The 15,692-nt window shown below is 43.0% G+C and overlaps 1 protein-coding gene across 1 annotated transcript in view; it reads left to right on the top strand.

The window, feature by feature from the left end:
• Znf521 (zinc finger protein 521) overlaps positions 1-15,692 on the top strand; it is a 287,254-nt gene that overhangs the window by 4,086 nt on the left and 267,476 nt on the right. Inside the window, exon 3 of the mRNA XM_004623543.2 lies at positions 836-876. Coding sequence (XP_004623600.1) covers positions 837-876 — 40 coding nt within the window. The 5' untranslated portion in view covers position 836. The remainder of the gene's footprint in view (positions 1-835; positions 877-15,692) is intronic.

Below are 15,692 nucleotides of genomic sequence, written 5' to 3'. Positions count from 1 at the left end.
CACGCGCGCGCCCGCCCCGCACCGCCCGAGGCCGCCGGGCGCCCGGGCTGCCTTTTCTTTTTAAAAATTACTTTAGTGTGGGTAAAAAAAAAAAAGAAAGAAAGAAAGAAAGAAAGAAAGAAAGAAAGAAAAAAGGAGGGGGAAGGGAGAAAAAAAGAATCCCCCCCCCACCCCATGGCTTATTTGCGTGGCCCGTTCGCATCTGCCTTCCTGGATGGTGGTAGATTTTGATTTTCTAGACCTTTGCAGCGCCCTGCAGGGTGGATTCGTCCCCTCCAGCCACCCTGGTCTCCCAAACTACAAAAGAGCACGACTCGCTTTGTAAACAAATCAGTGTTATTAAAAGGCTTTTTTTTTTTTAAGGGGGGGGTATTCTGTTGAACAGTGTTAAAAGAAAAAGATGCTTTTCTTTTCGTTAGTTTTTTTTTTTTTTTCCTATTCCAATGAACTGTGTGAATTTTTATTGACTTGGAACTAGTAGCGGGTGTTTGCCTATTAGTGTATCTGAAGATTCTTGAAACATTATTTTGTAATTTTTTTAAAGCTTTCTTTTTTTTTCTTTTTTTCCTTTTTTTTTTTTTTTTTTGGCCTTTTTTTTTTCCCCCCCTTGGAGGTTGGGGGTGGGGGGCGAAGGCTGGGAAAGTTTGGTGCAGCCGCCGTGCGGACCGCGGAGCCCGGGAGCCGGGAGCCCCGCGCGCGAGCCGGAGCCGGAGCCGAGTGGAGCGGAGCGGAGCGGAGCGCGGGGCCCGGGCGCGAGGGAGGCCGAGCCGAGGGCGCGAGGAAGTGTAGTTTCTTACAGGGCTGCATTGAAACAACTTCAGCTGTTTGCTTTTAGGATGTCTCGCCGCAAGCAAGCGAAACCGAGATCCCTCAAAGGTAAGGAGGACCCCCCCCCCGCCTTCCCCCATCCGCGAGTGTCACTGTGGGTAGCCGAGCAGGGCTGCGTGGCCGCGAGGCGGGTGCGCGCGTGAGTGTGAGTGTGAGTGCGGGGGCGCGCGCGCTCCCCTCCCCTGCCGAGCCCCCAGGTGGAGCGAGGGTGAGGTGTCTGGGTGGGGGGAGACGGAGACGGGGAGGATCTCCCTATGGGGCGGCTGTGGAAGGTGGGCCAGAAAAGATAACACCCCTTCACCCCCTAAAAATACCCGAGGAAAAAAAAGGAAACATACGAAATCAGCTTGATCTGGAAGGGGAACGAAAAAAAAAAAGCCTTCCCCCCCCGTCTGTGAGCTACATCTGGGCTGGAGGGAAAAGTTTCTGTTGTGTTTTCGCGAAGAATAAATATGCAAAACCGTGCGGTGCTTCTTTTTTCCTTTCTTTGGAAGATGAAAAAAAGTCATCTCGTAGATGGGGAGCAGCCCCTGATCTCTAGAAACGTGGCCCTGGGTCCCGGCCGCGCCAGGGCGAGGACACCACGGCCACCGCTCCTCCCCGCCGCGCCCCGCGCGCTCGGATTCTGCTCCGCGCGCCGCGCCGCTCTGTAAACAAACCCGGGCCGAGACTTGGGCGGCGGGACCTGGGCGCGGGTTCCCCACGAACCCTGGGCCATTCCGAGAAAGTTGGATGCCCCTCGCCCCCACTCCTCCGTGCTGTCCCTGCCAGCCCTCTGGTTTTGGTGGAGGGGTCCGGCTCCCTTCGTCCCCGCTGGAGAGGGAAGTTTGCGGGCGCGTGTGTGTAGGGTTTTGGGGTGCACCCGGCGGCGGCGGCTGGGTGGGGGGCAGGGGGTACTTAAGTTATCGATCCGGGTGGCTGTGGTGGAATGTGGCGAGGAGAGTCACGTGGCGGCCTCCTCCTCCGCCTCCACCTTCCTGAGCCTCTTCCCCGGGAAATCGGGGCGGGCAGCCGAGGGGAGCCCAGAGGTCCGGCGCTCCGAGGCTCGGGGCCGGGAAGGCGGGCGGCGGCGGCGCGCGAGGACCGGAGGAGGTGCGGGCAGGCGGAGCGGGGAATCGGGGAGAGGCCGAGGGGCGACAACTGGAGGCGGCCGATGTCCCCGCGACCCTGGTGGCGGAGGACAAAGCCAGGACCCGCCGAGTCCGCGGAGGTCCGCGCGGCTCGGCCCCGCCCCGCCCCCAGCTCCCCGGCGGCGCAGCATCCTCTTCCTTCTCCGTGGCGGGGCTGGGCTCCCTGTGGCCGATTCCTGTGCGGGTCTGGAGCCTCCGCAGCCTGCCGGGGCGGGGGTGCCAGAGCCCGGCGCCCCCCGACCCCTGGCCGGCAGATGTGTATTTAGGAAGTCGATTAACGGAGCCCTCGGCACACACAAAGCCCTTTCTTCTGGGAATGGACGGGGTGGGGGAGGGCCTCGCAGACAGGAAAGCCTGTTGTCCCCCACCCCAAGGACAGGAGAAGTTGGAGTTGGAAAAGGAGATATAAATCGTTGACATGTGTCTTGACACAGTGTTGGTAGGGGCTGATTTACATTCACGTGGGCCACACATTTTCTGGGCAAATCTAGACCCAGGGCCTGAAAGATACGAGTGATGGTGGTGACCGAAGGAACCCACGGGTGTGCCCGGGGTGAGGCAGCTCAGCTGTGGACCCCACTTGCCGGGCGAGCATGCCAGTCTCAGCTTCCTTAAAAGTAATGTGGAGCTGGAACGAAGTTCCCGGGCAGGTCTCTTCCTAGTTACTTGGAAACAAGAACTTTCAGGAGTTAAATAGGGTAGCGTTTAGTGTCAGTGCTGCCTAAAGGGCTCCGAAAGGCTACCAAAATCTTGTGCAGGAATTTGGGAGGCTTTTTATTAAAAACAAAACCGAAAAGTTTCTTAAAGTTTGCACAGTTGTTAGTTTCGCTTCTTTGCAGCTTCTGAGCGTTTGCTTCACCTGCTTTTGGAAGCACTTCACAGTGAAAGTTCTGTTGGTGGCGAAAAGCGTGTGTTCTCCGGGCTGCTTTGAGAGGATTTCTTATACACGTAGGATAGGATTTGGGGGGTGGTTAAGTGAAGCCCTCGTTTGGCGGTATTTGCTGGGCAATCTGGAGTAAATCGAAATGCAAAATACCTGCGACCCGGACCTGTGCTCCTCTTAGGTTCATGGGGGAAAAAAAGTGAAAAGGAATAGAGGGCATTTTTGTCTTTTGTTTTATTGCCATGTTGCAAAATTAGCCAGATATCTCCAGTTCTGAGAGCCACCATCACCGATTGAGCTGCCAAGCTCTAAATAAAATATTTACATTAAAAAGACAAAGATTTAGCTTCCATGTTCAGTACGGGCGTGGAACACACTAGGTTCTTCTCCCCATCAGCTGCATGGAGAACTGTTCAGGTAGGCAGGCTGAGCTTTGGGGGAAAGCCCAGAGACAGGAATAAAAATAGTACAGCCCTAGCTGAAGAGCCGGTTTGTTTTTCTTCAGGGTACAGATCTGCCTGGAAAAAGACTTATTTAGGTGAGCTCTGTCAGAGGACTAATGGTGCTATTTAGTGGCGGGGTTGAAGAGGTAAAGTGGCATTCTGGTTGTCTCTTTTTAGACACCCAGCCCTTGGAAGGATCTCCATTTTTGTCAAAGTGTTTTTAGGGGTGTTCTCAGTATGTGGATTCTGCCCATTACGTTGTTCAGAAGGTCACACTTGGGTCCTGCAAAGGCTAGGGAGGAGTTATGATGACAAATATTCTGGCATCAGCACTGGCAAGCAGAGAGGAACCCTTTGCTGTAAGCAGACACAGAAAAGGCAGCAGAGCTGATTATGAGGAACTGATTAGTAGTTTTGCAATTAAGAGACAGAAATTCTGATTTTACTGGATGAATAGCCGTACATTTTAAAAAGTAGATTACTTTATAACCAGCTTGAAGGAGGCATTGGAAACTGTAAGAATGCAATGTGCTCTCCTAAATAAAACAAAGTTCTGGGTTCAGCCCCCAACTTTCTCTTTTACATGATGTTTCCGCTATAGCTTGTAGCATAATTTGAAACTTGTATCTCAGAGGACTAGTTCACATAAGGTAGGCAAACACACGGAAACAACAGTTAAGTTTGGAGGTTTTATTTTTAACGAAAAGCTAATGTAAAATGCAGACTACCAGGAATTTTCTATTAGCAAATGAAATTATTTCTCATATATGTCATACTCTGAAGGAATAATTGTTCTGTAAAATCACATGGGGCTTACTGTTGGCCACATATTTGAGTGTGCTTGTCTCTGTGGCCCAGCCCCCCAGGGTAGGTGCCATGCTTCTGACTGCAGGGAGTGTGCCCTGGCTGGGCTTTCTGCTTCCTCTAAAGTACATAAAAATGTTAAATGTTCAGAAGACTCATTCTACTACTTGGGAAAGCTGCGAAATATATTTTGAAACATGGAGCAAACGCTCCTACCCCTTCTGCTACCCTAAGCCCTAGCGTCAGAATCCCACCAGAGTCAATCCGGAAACATACTCTGTCCTTTTGCTACGAATCTTCAGAATGACCCCTCTGTGTGATGGAACCGTGAAGTCAAGACAGTAGTTAGAGGGACAGGCAGACAATTAAACAAGTCCCCCTCTGCCCTATTTGTGTTATTTGGATATTTGTCTCAATTCCTGCAGGGTAGACAATGGTTTGTGAGTAGATTACCTGCCTGAACTTAGTTCTGCTGTCAGCTTATTTTTAGAGGCAGCAAATCAGTTGCATCAAATTGGTCAATTGTGACCTATTTCTATTTTTCTTGCTGGCTCTTTATTCTATTTCTTGTGGTGCTTCTCTGATGGAAGCTTTCCAGCCATTTTACCTGATAACAAACATTTTTTTTTTTTCTGAAAACAACTCCAAAAGGCGTTTAAGAAGGAAAAAGAGATCTACTGCCTAAAGGTGTGCTGTGTTTATCAAGAGCCAAGTTACAAAGCAAGGAGAAGAGGGGAGCACCTAGTCATTCAAATGGCCAAGTTAAACACAAGTCACAATTAGAATATCTGGATCCTCAGGTGTTCATAAACGCATACCAGGAATCTCTGGAGAAAAATGGTGGGGACAAAGAAGAAAAAGAGCCCCAGAGTGACTTGTTTAACTTGGCTGTCACCCTAGCTAGCCCTTTGTAACTTGGCACAATTTGACGTTCTCACACTTCTGATTGACCTTTCTCCCATTTGTCATCTTTTGTACTTGTAGGAGATATTTTTTAAAAGAGAAATAATTTACTTAGAAATATAATGAAATGGCAAAAATTCAGCTCCTGGTTTAAGCAAGAAATGTTATAGAATTTGAATGAAAAGGTGGTGGATTTTAAGGTCCAGACTTTTTGAAAGCCAGAAAATCTGTCTATGAGGTTGCTTGCATTCTGTAGTGGAAAAGCTCTAGAAATTGTAGGTGTTAAAAAAGTCACCACAGGGAGCTTACACTGGCCCTGAGATTTAATGGAAACATTATATTCCCATTTTTATTTAAACACATGTTTTCTTTCTTTCCTTCTTTCTTTTTTTTTTTTTTCAGAGTCAAAATGCACATTTCCATGGGTAGACAGGCAAAGTAGAACCAAAGGGGGAAATGTATTTCCCTGATACATCAGTGTGTTTTATTTCTGTAAAAAATGTCCCCACTTCACTGGAGATTCAGTTTTGGTTTTGGAAATGATGCCATAGTAAGGGGGAAAAGAAAAGACGCGCGTTTTCTGGGATAAGACAATTGCCTAAGACAGTGCAATATTTTACTTTTGATTAAAAAATTACTAAATGGCTTTTTCATGAACATTATATTTGGTAGATTAAATTATTCCCTTTTTATAACTGGTCTTAACCTAAGGTAAGTTTAAAAATATTAAGGCATAGATAGATAGACAGACATATAAGTAGATCAACACTCCTTTTCATATTGTGAAGGCAAAACACTCTACTAATTATTTGGCACATGAAAATGATTGCTTTTTGTTTTAGACTTGGACTCCAGGAAGCTTGATTGTTGGAAACAGCATAGCAGCCCAGAGTTTGACATTCATGCCCCTCCTGACGATTGCGGTTGAGCTTCAATTCATCTATCAACCAGTGACTATTTCTTTCCTCCACCTCTAAATTATACTGACTAGATGTTGAAGTCATTAAATTGATTATAGTCCAATCAGTAGACAATCTGAAATAAACAAAAACAGCAATTACAGTTGGCAGGGATTGCATGAGTGCTAGTCCAAGTTCTACAACTGATGGTCCAGTAAGCCCCTTCCAGAATGCCCGTGTCACCATTTCAGTGATTCTGGGAACATCTTCTCCCAGGAAGTGTGCACAGATTTATAAGATTCCGCTTGGCCTTAAAAACAAAAACATCTGTTTACTGCATGAGTGGATTGTTGGCTTTGAGTCATCCAGCCAAAGAAAGGGGCAAAAAATAGGATATTGAACATAAAAGCATATAAGCAAAAATGAAATTACAAAGGGGTTTGAGATTAGCAGCTTTTTATAAAGCAAGCTGTTAATAATTTTTCTTTTTTGTTTTGCCAGAATATTCCCACGTCCCTTAAAATCCATTGTACTCATTCTAATTGACAGCAGTGATGTCTAACAGTGATGACAGAAATTTTCAACTTTTTGCTTCCAGTAATTATACTTTTTGTTTGCTCATTTAAATCGGTGCAGGTTTTGTAGTGTATTTGTGGATTTCCTTTCATCCTATAGGAACGTTTGTAACCCTGTCTTCTTAGTCTTTAAGGACATCTGGTTAGGAGAATGGGCTTCGCTGATAGATTCTAGTGAAAAACTTGTTGACATAAGTTGAAATGTACTATTAAGTATACTTGCTTGAGTTTACATTTTTAATGTAAGAGCATGAGATAAGGAGAAAAAGGTCTTGATAGTAAAAAAGAGCAAAGCTACTTAGATCAATTAAGAATTTTATGAAAGGTCTGTTTTTCCTATTACTGAGCTGTACTCAGACACAACTTACATTGCTAGTTTAATGTTGCTAATTTGGTTGTCATAGAATTCATTCTTTATGGATGGTTTTAAATGGTGCCATATTCGAAGTATTAGTTATTTTTAAGGGAGAAAATGATTTTAAGACTTAGTGTATATTTGCATCATATTTCAGCAGCCTTACGGCCTATTAAAAATGTAACTGTTATCATTAAGTACTATGTTAAAGAAAGCTTTGGAATTGAGATTCTGATACAAAGACAGCTATCCTAAATCAAACCTCTAGCAAAGTGTTTTTGCAGATGTATTTAATATTTTTTCTACATTGATTCCTGGTGTGCTGTCAAAGGTCAAAGTTAGTTTGGGGGGCTTTGTGGGGGGCAGTGTGTGTGACTTTCTAATCCCATTTCAATTAAATTTGAAATGTGTTCTTTTTAAAGAAAAATTGAAAGTCACATAGTATGCTGGCTGGAAATGTATAAACCTTGTTTGTCGTAATGAACGCATACTTTTCTGATTTAAAATTGTATTCTGGAACAGTGTTATTACAAAGTGATTAAAATTTAAACTTTAAAGATAACATTAGCAAATTTAAATAGCTCTGTTGTAGTATTAATCAAATAATGTAAGGAAAGCTTTTAAATAGTTTAAATAATTATGCAACTCTTGGCATAAAAGCCTGACACAAGATAAATCTTTGAAAACTAAGTAGAATCATGGCTTTAAAAAAAAAGAAAGAAAGAAACCTTAATTTTAGGCAGCTTGGGCTTTTAGCATGTATCACATTCCACCCCTAGTACAAGTAATTATGCCAGTTTAGTAATTATTAGGGATGAAAGAAATTCAGTAAGATATGAATTCTTTAAAACTTCAGTAGCTTCAGTTTTAGCAGGGATAATGATCAAGCGGCAGTTATCTTGCTGCCTGGGGACCCTGTCACCCTGCCAGCACTGGGCTGATCTTGGGGACATCACTGTCATGGCAGCTCACACCACAGCTGGCAGTTGTGTTCTAGATGTCTGATAGCAGGGGCTTATGATTTGGTCATTTAAAAAAATCTAGGTCCTGATACAAGTGTCTAAACTCCCCTTTCTTCAAAGATTAAAAACTAATCAATGCGTACTTTTGAAATTATTTTTAGACACCGTAGACTTTCATTCCATGGGGTAGTAAATGCTTTGAAAAATCCTGAAAAGAAACATACACATGTGACTCTGCCATTTGTATGTGTGTGAATGTTGGCTATGTGCATGTGTGCCATGTGTGTATGTTGGCTATGTGTATGTATGTGTGTTAGTTATGTGTATGTTGGCTATGTGTATGTGTATGTATGTTGGCTATGTGTTTGTGTGTGTATGTCGGCTGTGTGTTCATTTTAAGTCATTTTCAGATGATTTGGTTTAGAAAGCGTAACTGTGTTTTTCATGCATACGGATAACTCTCCCAGGTTGGGTAGGGTCAAATGATTGACATTTAGTATATGCATTTTCATAATACTGTAGTTTATTGGAATTACATTCTGGTATTTCAACCATAATTTTTAAAAGAATATTGTATATGTGAGACCAAAAGATTTTGGTCCCTCAGGACAACACCTTGTGAGATACACACATATGTCATGAGCACATGTACATAATCCAATATTCTATGTGAAATACATTCTACTTAGCAAATCCATATTAAAATTAGATTTTCCCAATAGAAATTGGTCATTGTAAGGAATTATAATTTCCTTTAGAAGCAAAAAATCACTGTCCTTATTTCACTAATTTTATGACCTTTACTTTCTTTTTTGTTATTGGCTCCTCTCCAAAAATTTCTTATCCCGTAAACGTGCTGTGAAGGCCGTGTCAGGATGGAAACTTGGTTACCTGGCAGGCAAAATATTTTTACCAGTTATGAACAGCCCCCTATATTAAGATACGCTGCATCTGTGAAAACCTGTTAAAGGTGAGGAGTACATACGTGAACTAGTGCTTTAAGCTATATATTGACTTTTAGGAACAATTTCTAGTCTTTCCTACATGTTCCTTAGTATTCGTTTTCTTCATAAGAGAACCATATTAGATCCAGGAAGTGCCTGTGCACTTGTTTTGAAGGCTATTGTTTTCAGCACTCCTAATGGTTTGCTTTCCTTGTTTTGCTTCATAGACATATGCTTTTTATCACCAATGTCTTTTATTTATTTTTATATGTTAGAAAAGGCAAAAGGCAGTGAAGTATCCACTAACACAGCCCCTCTCAGCCTTAACAAAGCCGAGGCAGAACTGGTGGTGGGAGGAGCGGGAGTTGACTTGTGTGTTGTGGTCATCAGCTGAGGTGGGGCCTGCAGTTCCTGTCTGTAGGGGGCTTTCTGACTGTCAGCGTACACTGCGCCAAGCTCCGCAGATGAGACCCGGGGCGAAAAGAACTGCGGACTCAAGGGAATGCAGTTTTAATTCCTGGAAAGAGTTGAGAATAAAACCAAATGATTAGTTATGGCCCTAAGTATTGTGACTTGGGTAGGAGGGCCAGCAGGGAGATGGTTGCAGAGTGGAAAGGGCAGAGGGGTGAGCCCTGATTGCTGTGTGCATTGTGGCCAGCTACTTACCGTCAGTTCTCTGAGATTCGGATTTCCTCTCAGTAACACAAGGGGGCTTATTTTGTCATTTAGCAAGTCCCCCCATAACTCAGTGCTTACAGTACTCAGTTCCAGATACCCTGCTGTTCAAAGATTTACTTGTTCAGTGAAACAAGAGTAAGATCTTGCTGTAATGAAGCTTATAGCCTAGAAAACGGGATGAGATTTAAGACACAGTACATTGCAGTTGTTTTTAATTGTTAGAAGGTAATTATGTAATTGTGGAGCTGGAGGTACATATATATCATGGGTTAACTTTTGTTAGAACTGGGTCTTTTGAAGCAGATGAAATGACTTTCAAAACCATATTTTGGTATATCAAATATTTGATGAGCTAAACTTTAAGAATGGTGATCTTAGCTTTCTTATGTAATCTAAAAGTAAACATGTTCACTTGAAGCTGATAAATACAATGTGTAGAGTCTTTTCAACCAGTTTGGTTGTTGATGCTATAACATGTTTTACGCTGTCCAATATCTAGATAACAGTTTTGATAGTTAACTGCATGGTAATCAAAGCAGTTTGAGCTTATAATTTTTAAAGTATTTGTGACATGCTATATGATAATTAAATTTTCTCAGAGAACATATATGATCTTTATGTTAAAATGCCAAGCTAAGATACATTTGCGAAGCCACACAGTGCTAGGAAGTGCAGCAAGTTGGTATTGAGAAAGTCTGTAATGCTCAAGTTAGATTATTTTCCCCCTGAGATAAAGGCGAATGCTTTGAGATAAACTTTTATGGAATCATGGTTCTTAAGCGTGAGGCAATTTAGGAATAATGATCTGGGGTGTCGTGGTGGTCTTCATGTTCAGAGATGTGAGTGCAGAGTGAATGGTGATGATGGGGAGTGTACCTGACCAAGCAAAAGGTGATCTGTGTGAAATCCTTTCCGACTCTCTTGACATCATGTAGGTCATTTGCATGAGTATTGCATTGTTATACTGAATTTGTAATCTTCAAAATAAAACCATTACAGGATAATAACACCATTTTATAGCTCCTGTTACAGGGAACTGTTTCTTATACTTGCTGATTTGCATATTTAAAATCCAGTGTGAGCTTAATGGACGGCAGGGCTCTCGGGTGGCTTCCTCACGGTGCCTGGGCCCCTGTGTTCCCTGGCTGGGATAGCACTTAGCCAGGTGCCAGAATTAGAGGAAGCACTCACTATGCTTCCGTGCAGCCTAGATCACTTCGTTTCTGCTGGTGAAATGAAGACTCGCATGACTTCTGATTTCCTTTTGAGGCTCAACATCCTGGATTCTCTTATTGAGGAATTGTGATTCTTGCAATTTGATCAATAATTCATGGTAATGAGGCAAGCATACTTTTAAATTATGTAGTTGTTTGAGGTATAGCAAAGAGAACAAAGTGAAATACTGGCCAAAATCTCCACAAAGGTCATCTGATCTCAGTTTCCACTGTGATTTTTTGTCAAGACGCCCCCAGCACCGTTTAAGTCCTTATATAGAAGTGGACATGAATTATGCACCAAACTGTTCTCAGGGCTGCTGTAAGGAACCTTGCTCCATTCAAGCCCTGGACTTTCCATAGAACCCTTTGCAGTTCCTAAGTGAGATGGACCAGGCACTGAGTCACCAGGTCACACTGGGAGCGGCATGTGCTTTGGACTGGAAGCATGCACACACACAGAGACACACACACGTGTGTGTGTGTGTGTGTGTGTGTGTGTGTGGCTGGCCTGCTTTTACCTGGGGCTCAGATACGTTTCTTCAGTGCAGTGAATGGCTTTGTGATTCAGTTTGACTTAGACTGTCCAGTCATTTTCGGTTCACGTTCATCCATTTGCCCAAATACTGGTGTTATTTTCATACAACAAGTCTTAGTCCTTAACAATGCCCACAGATTGACATTCAGTCTTTTATTGGTCTAAACTGGGGCTTTGCCAGTTTTCTAATAAAAAGTAAGGTCTTGAATAGAGTTTTCACTTCTTACAACTCCACTCACATATTGTGGGAGACTTTTCTGACCGCAACTTAAAAATGGATCCTTGTCCCTTTGTATGTCATACGTTTTAAGAACTGTGGTACTAAGTTGGTTTCCTGGGTTTTCTATAGGCCCTCTGAGAACACAGCTCAGTGTCCCTTTCCTTTGATTCCGCATACTCAAAATGTAAACAATAAATGTGCAAACAAATGCGTTGATTCAGTCATTTGTTTATTTACCAGATACTTGCTGGTCTAGGAGTGCTGGAAGGGGGACGGCTGTGAAAGAGACACCCGCTGGCCATGTGGTTGTTGCAGTCAGGCCGTGGGAGCACGTCACTTTCAGGGTCCTGTGAAGGGGCTGCGCTGAGTGTTAATGAGACCATTTCACAGAGCTCGGGAGCTCAAGGAAGGCTGGGGAGCAGCGACGGCAAACCCTTCAGAGTTTTCCGTGATGTGGACAGCCCTCTGAAGCACGTGTGCTGTAGCTTCACCACTACTGGTTTGGATGAAACATTTTCAAGCCAAGCCTAAAGTTTAATATGTTTTTGAGTGAAGAATACTGAGCATGGCTCTGCATTCTACAGGAATTTTTTATTGAGCCCCAGATAGGTGTCAGGTGCTCAGGAGGTGGGGACAAATGAGACCCACGTACTTATGGGGCTTATGTTTGTTTATTTGTTTGGTGGAACCGGGGATTGAACTCAGACCCTTGCAATTGCCAGGCAAGCGCTTATTCTACTGAGCCATCTCTCCAAAGATCTCATGGGGCTTATGGAACTAACAGTCCTTAAAGACACATTAGACAGTTCTTCGTGTGCTTCTGAATGTTCACTCCGGACTGTACTTGGCTCTACATCGATGGTGCATTTTCTACTCACACAAGCTACATCCTTGTCGAGTTATTTGCACATAGCTGGCAACTTGTATACAGGGTCTGAGCAGCTTTTGTTTTTTTCTTCCCCTTCTAAGTAAATTATTGACAATCATATCCATTGAGTGTTTCATTATTTTGATCTACTTACTCACCCAAATATACAGATTTATTTAGATTCCCATGATGCTCCCTGAATTCTGAAAAACTCACCCATTTCTGTAATCGTAAGACGTTACACTAATGCCTTCTCTATTTTGTCAGATAGATATGTAGGAAAACATATACATATGCATATGCAAAGCATGTTCTTCTAATGTTGTTTACGAGTTCTCAGTTTTCACATTAAGGAGCTTAATAAATGCTAAGGTATGGCTGTGCATCGTCAATCCAGGAGCATACTCTTTCCTTAAAAAGTGGAAGATTACAAGAACAGTCATAGATAAATCTAGTAGCACTTTTTCATTTTCAGCTCACAATTCTTACCCATTTTCATTGCTTCTAATTGAGATAGTATTGTTTAGAAAGCAAAACCAAAACAAAACTGCAGCCATCTAAGAGAGAGTGTTAGAATCCATTTGCTGCCACCATGCTCATAGCCAGGTCCGAGTGAGATACATCCGTTCCCTGGATAGGCTAATGATATGCTGCGCCTTCCAACTATTCCTTAAATACCTGCTTCACAGGTATTTAGGGAGGATGCGGATGGCTAGTGGTAATCCTCTCAGATCGTTACCTGCACTGCTCTTAGGGTTTCCCTATGTTGTCTTCCTCTCTAAATAAACGTCCTAGCTCACATAGTGTTGCTGTGACAAACTATGTGGCACTAGGTAACATACGAGGTAAGGATGTTTCAGTGGCTTATGGGTCCATGGCTGTAGGATCCAGACAGCATGGAACTGGTATCTGATAAGGGCACTGACTGCATCACAACATGGTGGAGAAATAAAGGAGGAGGAGCCAAGGCATATGGTGGCCTCAGTTGACAACAATCTGCTCTGGCAAGAACTAGTCCGTGGTGGAAGATCACCATCAGTTCTCTTAACCTAATCATTTTCTAATAGCCCTCACCACTCTAAGGTCCTGTTACCTCAACACTGCCACACACGACCATTCTTCCTGCATAGGAATCTATTGGGTACAAACCCTATCCGAGTCATAGCCACGCATTTCCAGCAACCCTTCCCTATGAGCAGGTAGAACCTCTCCTTGTGAGTGTAACAACTCTACACAACCCGTTGAATGAACTGCCAACCACTGAGCCCTCACCCCTCTCGTGGTCATCTGTTTCTGCTGTTTGCTGGTTTATTTTATTATGTGTATAAGTCAAGTTTCTAAACGTGAAACAATGGGAATGTACATTTAAATTTTGATAGATCCTGCCAATGTGCCCTCCACAGAGAAGCAGGGCCAATGTAAACTGTGGTTAACAACAGGGTTAGAGTGCTCATGTTTAAATACTTTACTAATGCAATTTGTGAAAAAAATGAACTGGTATTTCACTGACACTTTAATTAACGTTTTTGTAATTGCTAGATAGAGTGAGCATCTGTGTTAAAATGTTTATAAATTGTATTTCTGTTTTCAGTGAATTGCTTTTTTGTTTCCTGGGATTTTGTCTTTGCATTTGCAAGAGCAGCTCATACCATTAAAAAAAAATTAGTCCTTTGTCTGACTTATGTGCTGCAGATATTTCCCCTATTTTGTCTTTTGACTTTGTGGATGGTGATTATTTTCTTCTGCTGCATGGGTGTCTTACAATTTTTGTTTTCAATGTTGCCACTGCTTTCTCTCCTTACTAATGGAATTTTCTGCCTGATGATGAAAGTTTTTCCCTACAGCCCTCTTAGTTCTCTATTGTCCCATTAAAGTGGGTCTAGGGTTTTGTCTCCTCACCCCCATCTCTGTCACTAGTCCACCCGTGGATTTCTGGAAATAGACTAAGGTGCTTAGCAAACATTGAGTAAATGAAGAAAATAGTCTGTGGTGGCTAAAAGCCTGCTTGCAATCCGGCCGACCTTGGGCAAATTGTCACAACACTTTGTCCTTGAGTTTCTGTATCTGTAACTGAGGGAAGTAGTGGTTCTTAATCCATAGTGTTGTTGTGAAAATTGAGGGTTAATTCTGGTAAGCTCCTAGAATACTATCTGGTAGATATGGAGGGTCACATAAATGCTTTCTATTCTTACTCTCCAAGGTCTTCTCACTTGCATACCCCTGGAAGCAGTTCTTCTCTGTTCTAGAAAGTTCTTTTTTGCTATGGCTGAAGAGTGGGTAAGGCTAGGTGTCTGTGGGGTTGAACAAAGCCCCTCCTGAGGCCTGTCTGGAGGTGCACAGGGAGGATAGAGTTCACACTGATTTTTGCAGGGTCCGGTCTGCCAGAGATAGTGGTTTGTACAGGCCAAGATAGCCCTGCAGCCTGAACTCCAGCTTTGTTTTGCCAGTAGAGAGAGAACTCTGAGAGAAAAATTCCTGCAAGAAATTCCAATTAAAAGATAATGGAAGCATAAAGTGAAACTAATTAATTTCAGAGCCTCTGCCATCTTTTTGGTAAGTCAGGCTGGTGTCTTTTTAGGTTCTTCACAGAAAGGCCAAGCGCTAATTTGCAAAGGTAGTCTAATTATTCTTGAGAGAGGACCTAGAGACAAATAATTCACATATCATTACAAAGTTTAATCATAGCAGATTTATTAATAATCCTTAAATTAAAAAGGTAAATCTGGGCTTCAGTTTACAAAAGAATTAACCAAAGGAGGGGATGATTTTCTACATTGTTTCAGTCATTAGTAAATTTGTTTAGAAGGGTTTCTTCTAGGTTCAAAGAGGGACTTTTGTATGGTCTAGAAGCGCCTGTGGGTACCGTGCAAAGGCCAAGGGAGAATTTAGGAATGTGTCTGCCGGGTGGCTGTTAACACTGCTCCCTGTAGGGCTGTGTCTAGCCACTATATTCCTTTTCTTTGAAATCTTATTTTAAGGCAGGTTGCCTGAATTTTCTTCCCTCTTAACCCTTCAATGCTTAGTGTTCCACCTTTGGAATGCCCATAACAATGGAACATGTTGTTTTGCTTCCAATTTTCCTTATTTGGATTTTTAAAATAATATATATGGATTTCATGCAACAACTAAAAACCTTGCCATCTTTGGCACCCGTGGGTTAATTTCTCCTCCGCTCTGTGTAACTCCTAACTGTTCTGTTGGCTTTATTTTTATTTCTCCTTACTTTCCGCTGCTTGCTCAGAGTCTAATCCTCTGCTCTCTGTGTGGTCCATGAAATCACCCGTCCCACTCCCAGACTGCCTGTCACTGCTGTCCTTTGGGCTTTGCAGACCCAGCCTGTTGTTGCTTGCTGGATGACCTTGGCACTCTCTTGTCTGGTGATACTTTTTCTCCACTGTATCTTCTCTTTTTTATTTTAACTAAGTGATAATTGTCATGAAGTTGACTT

Source organism: Octodon degus, unplaced genomic scaffold (assembly GCF_000260255.1).
Source record: "Octodon degus isolate 3935 unplaced genomic scaffold, OctDeg1.0 scaffold00003, whole genome shotgun sequence".
Lineage (NCBI taxonomy): Eukaryota > Metazoa > Chordata > Mammalia > Rodentia > Octodontidae > Octodon > Octodon degus.
The sequence above is the reverse complement of the archived record's forward strand: the minus strand, read 5'-3'. Positions and strand labels throughout refer to the sequence as shown.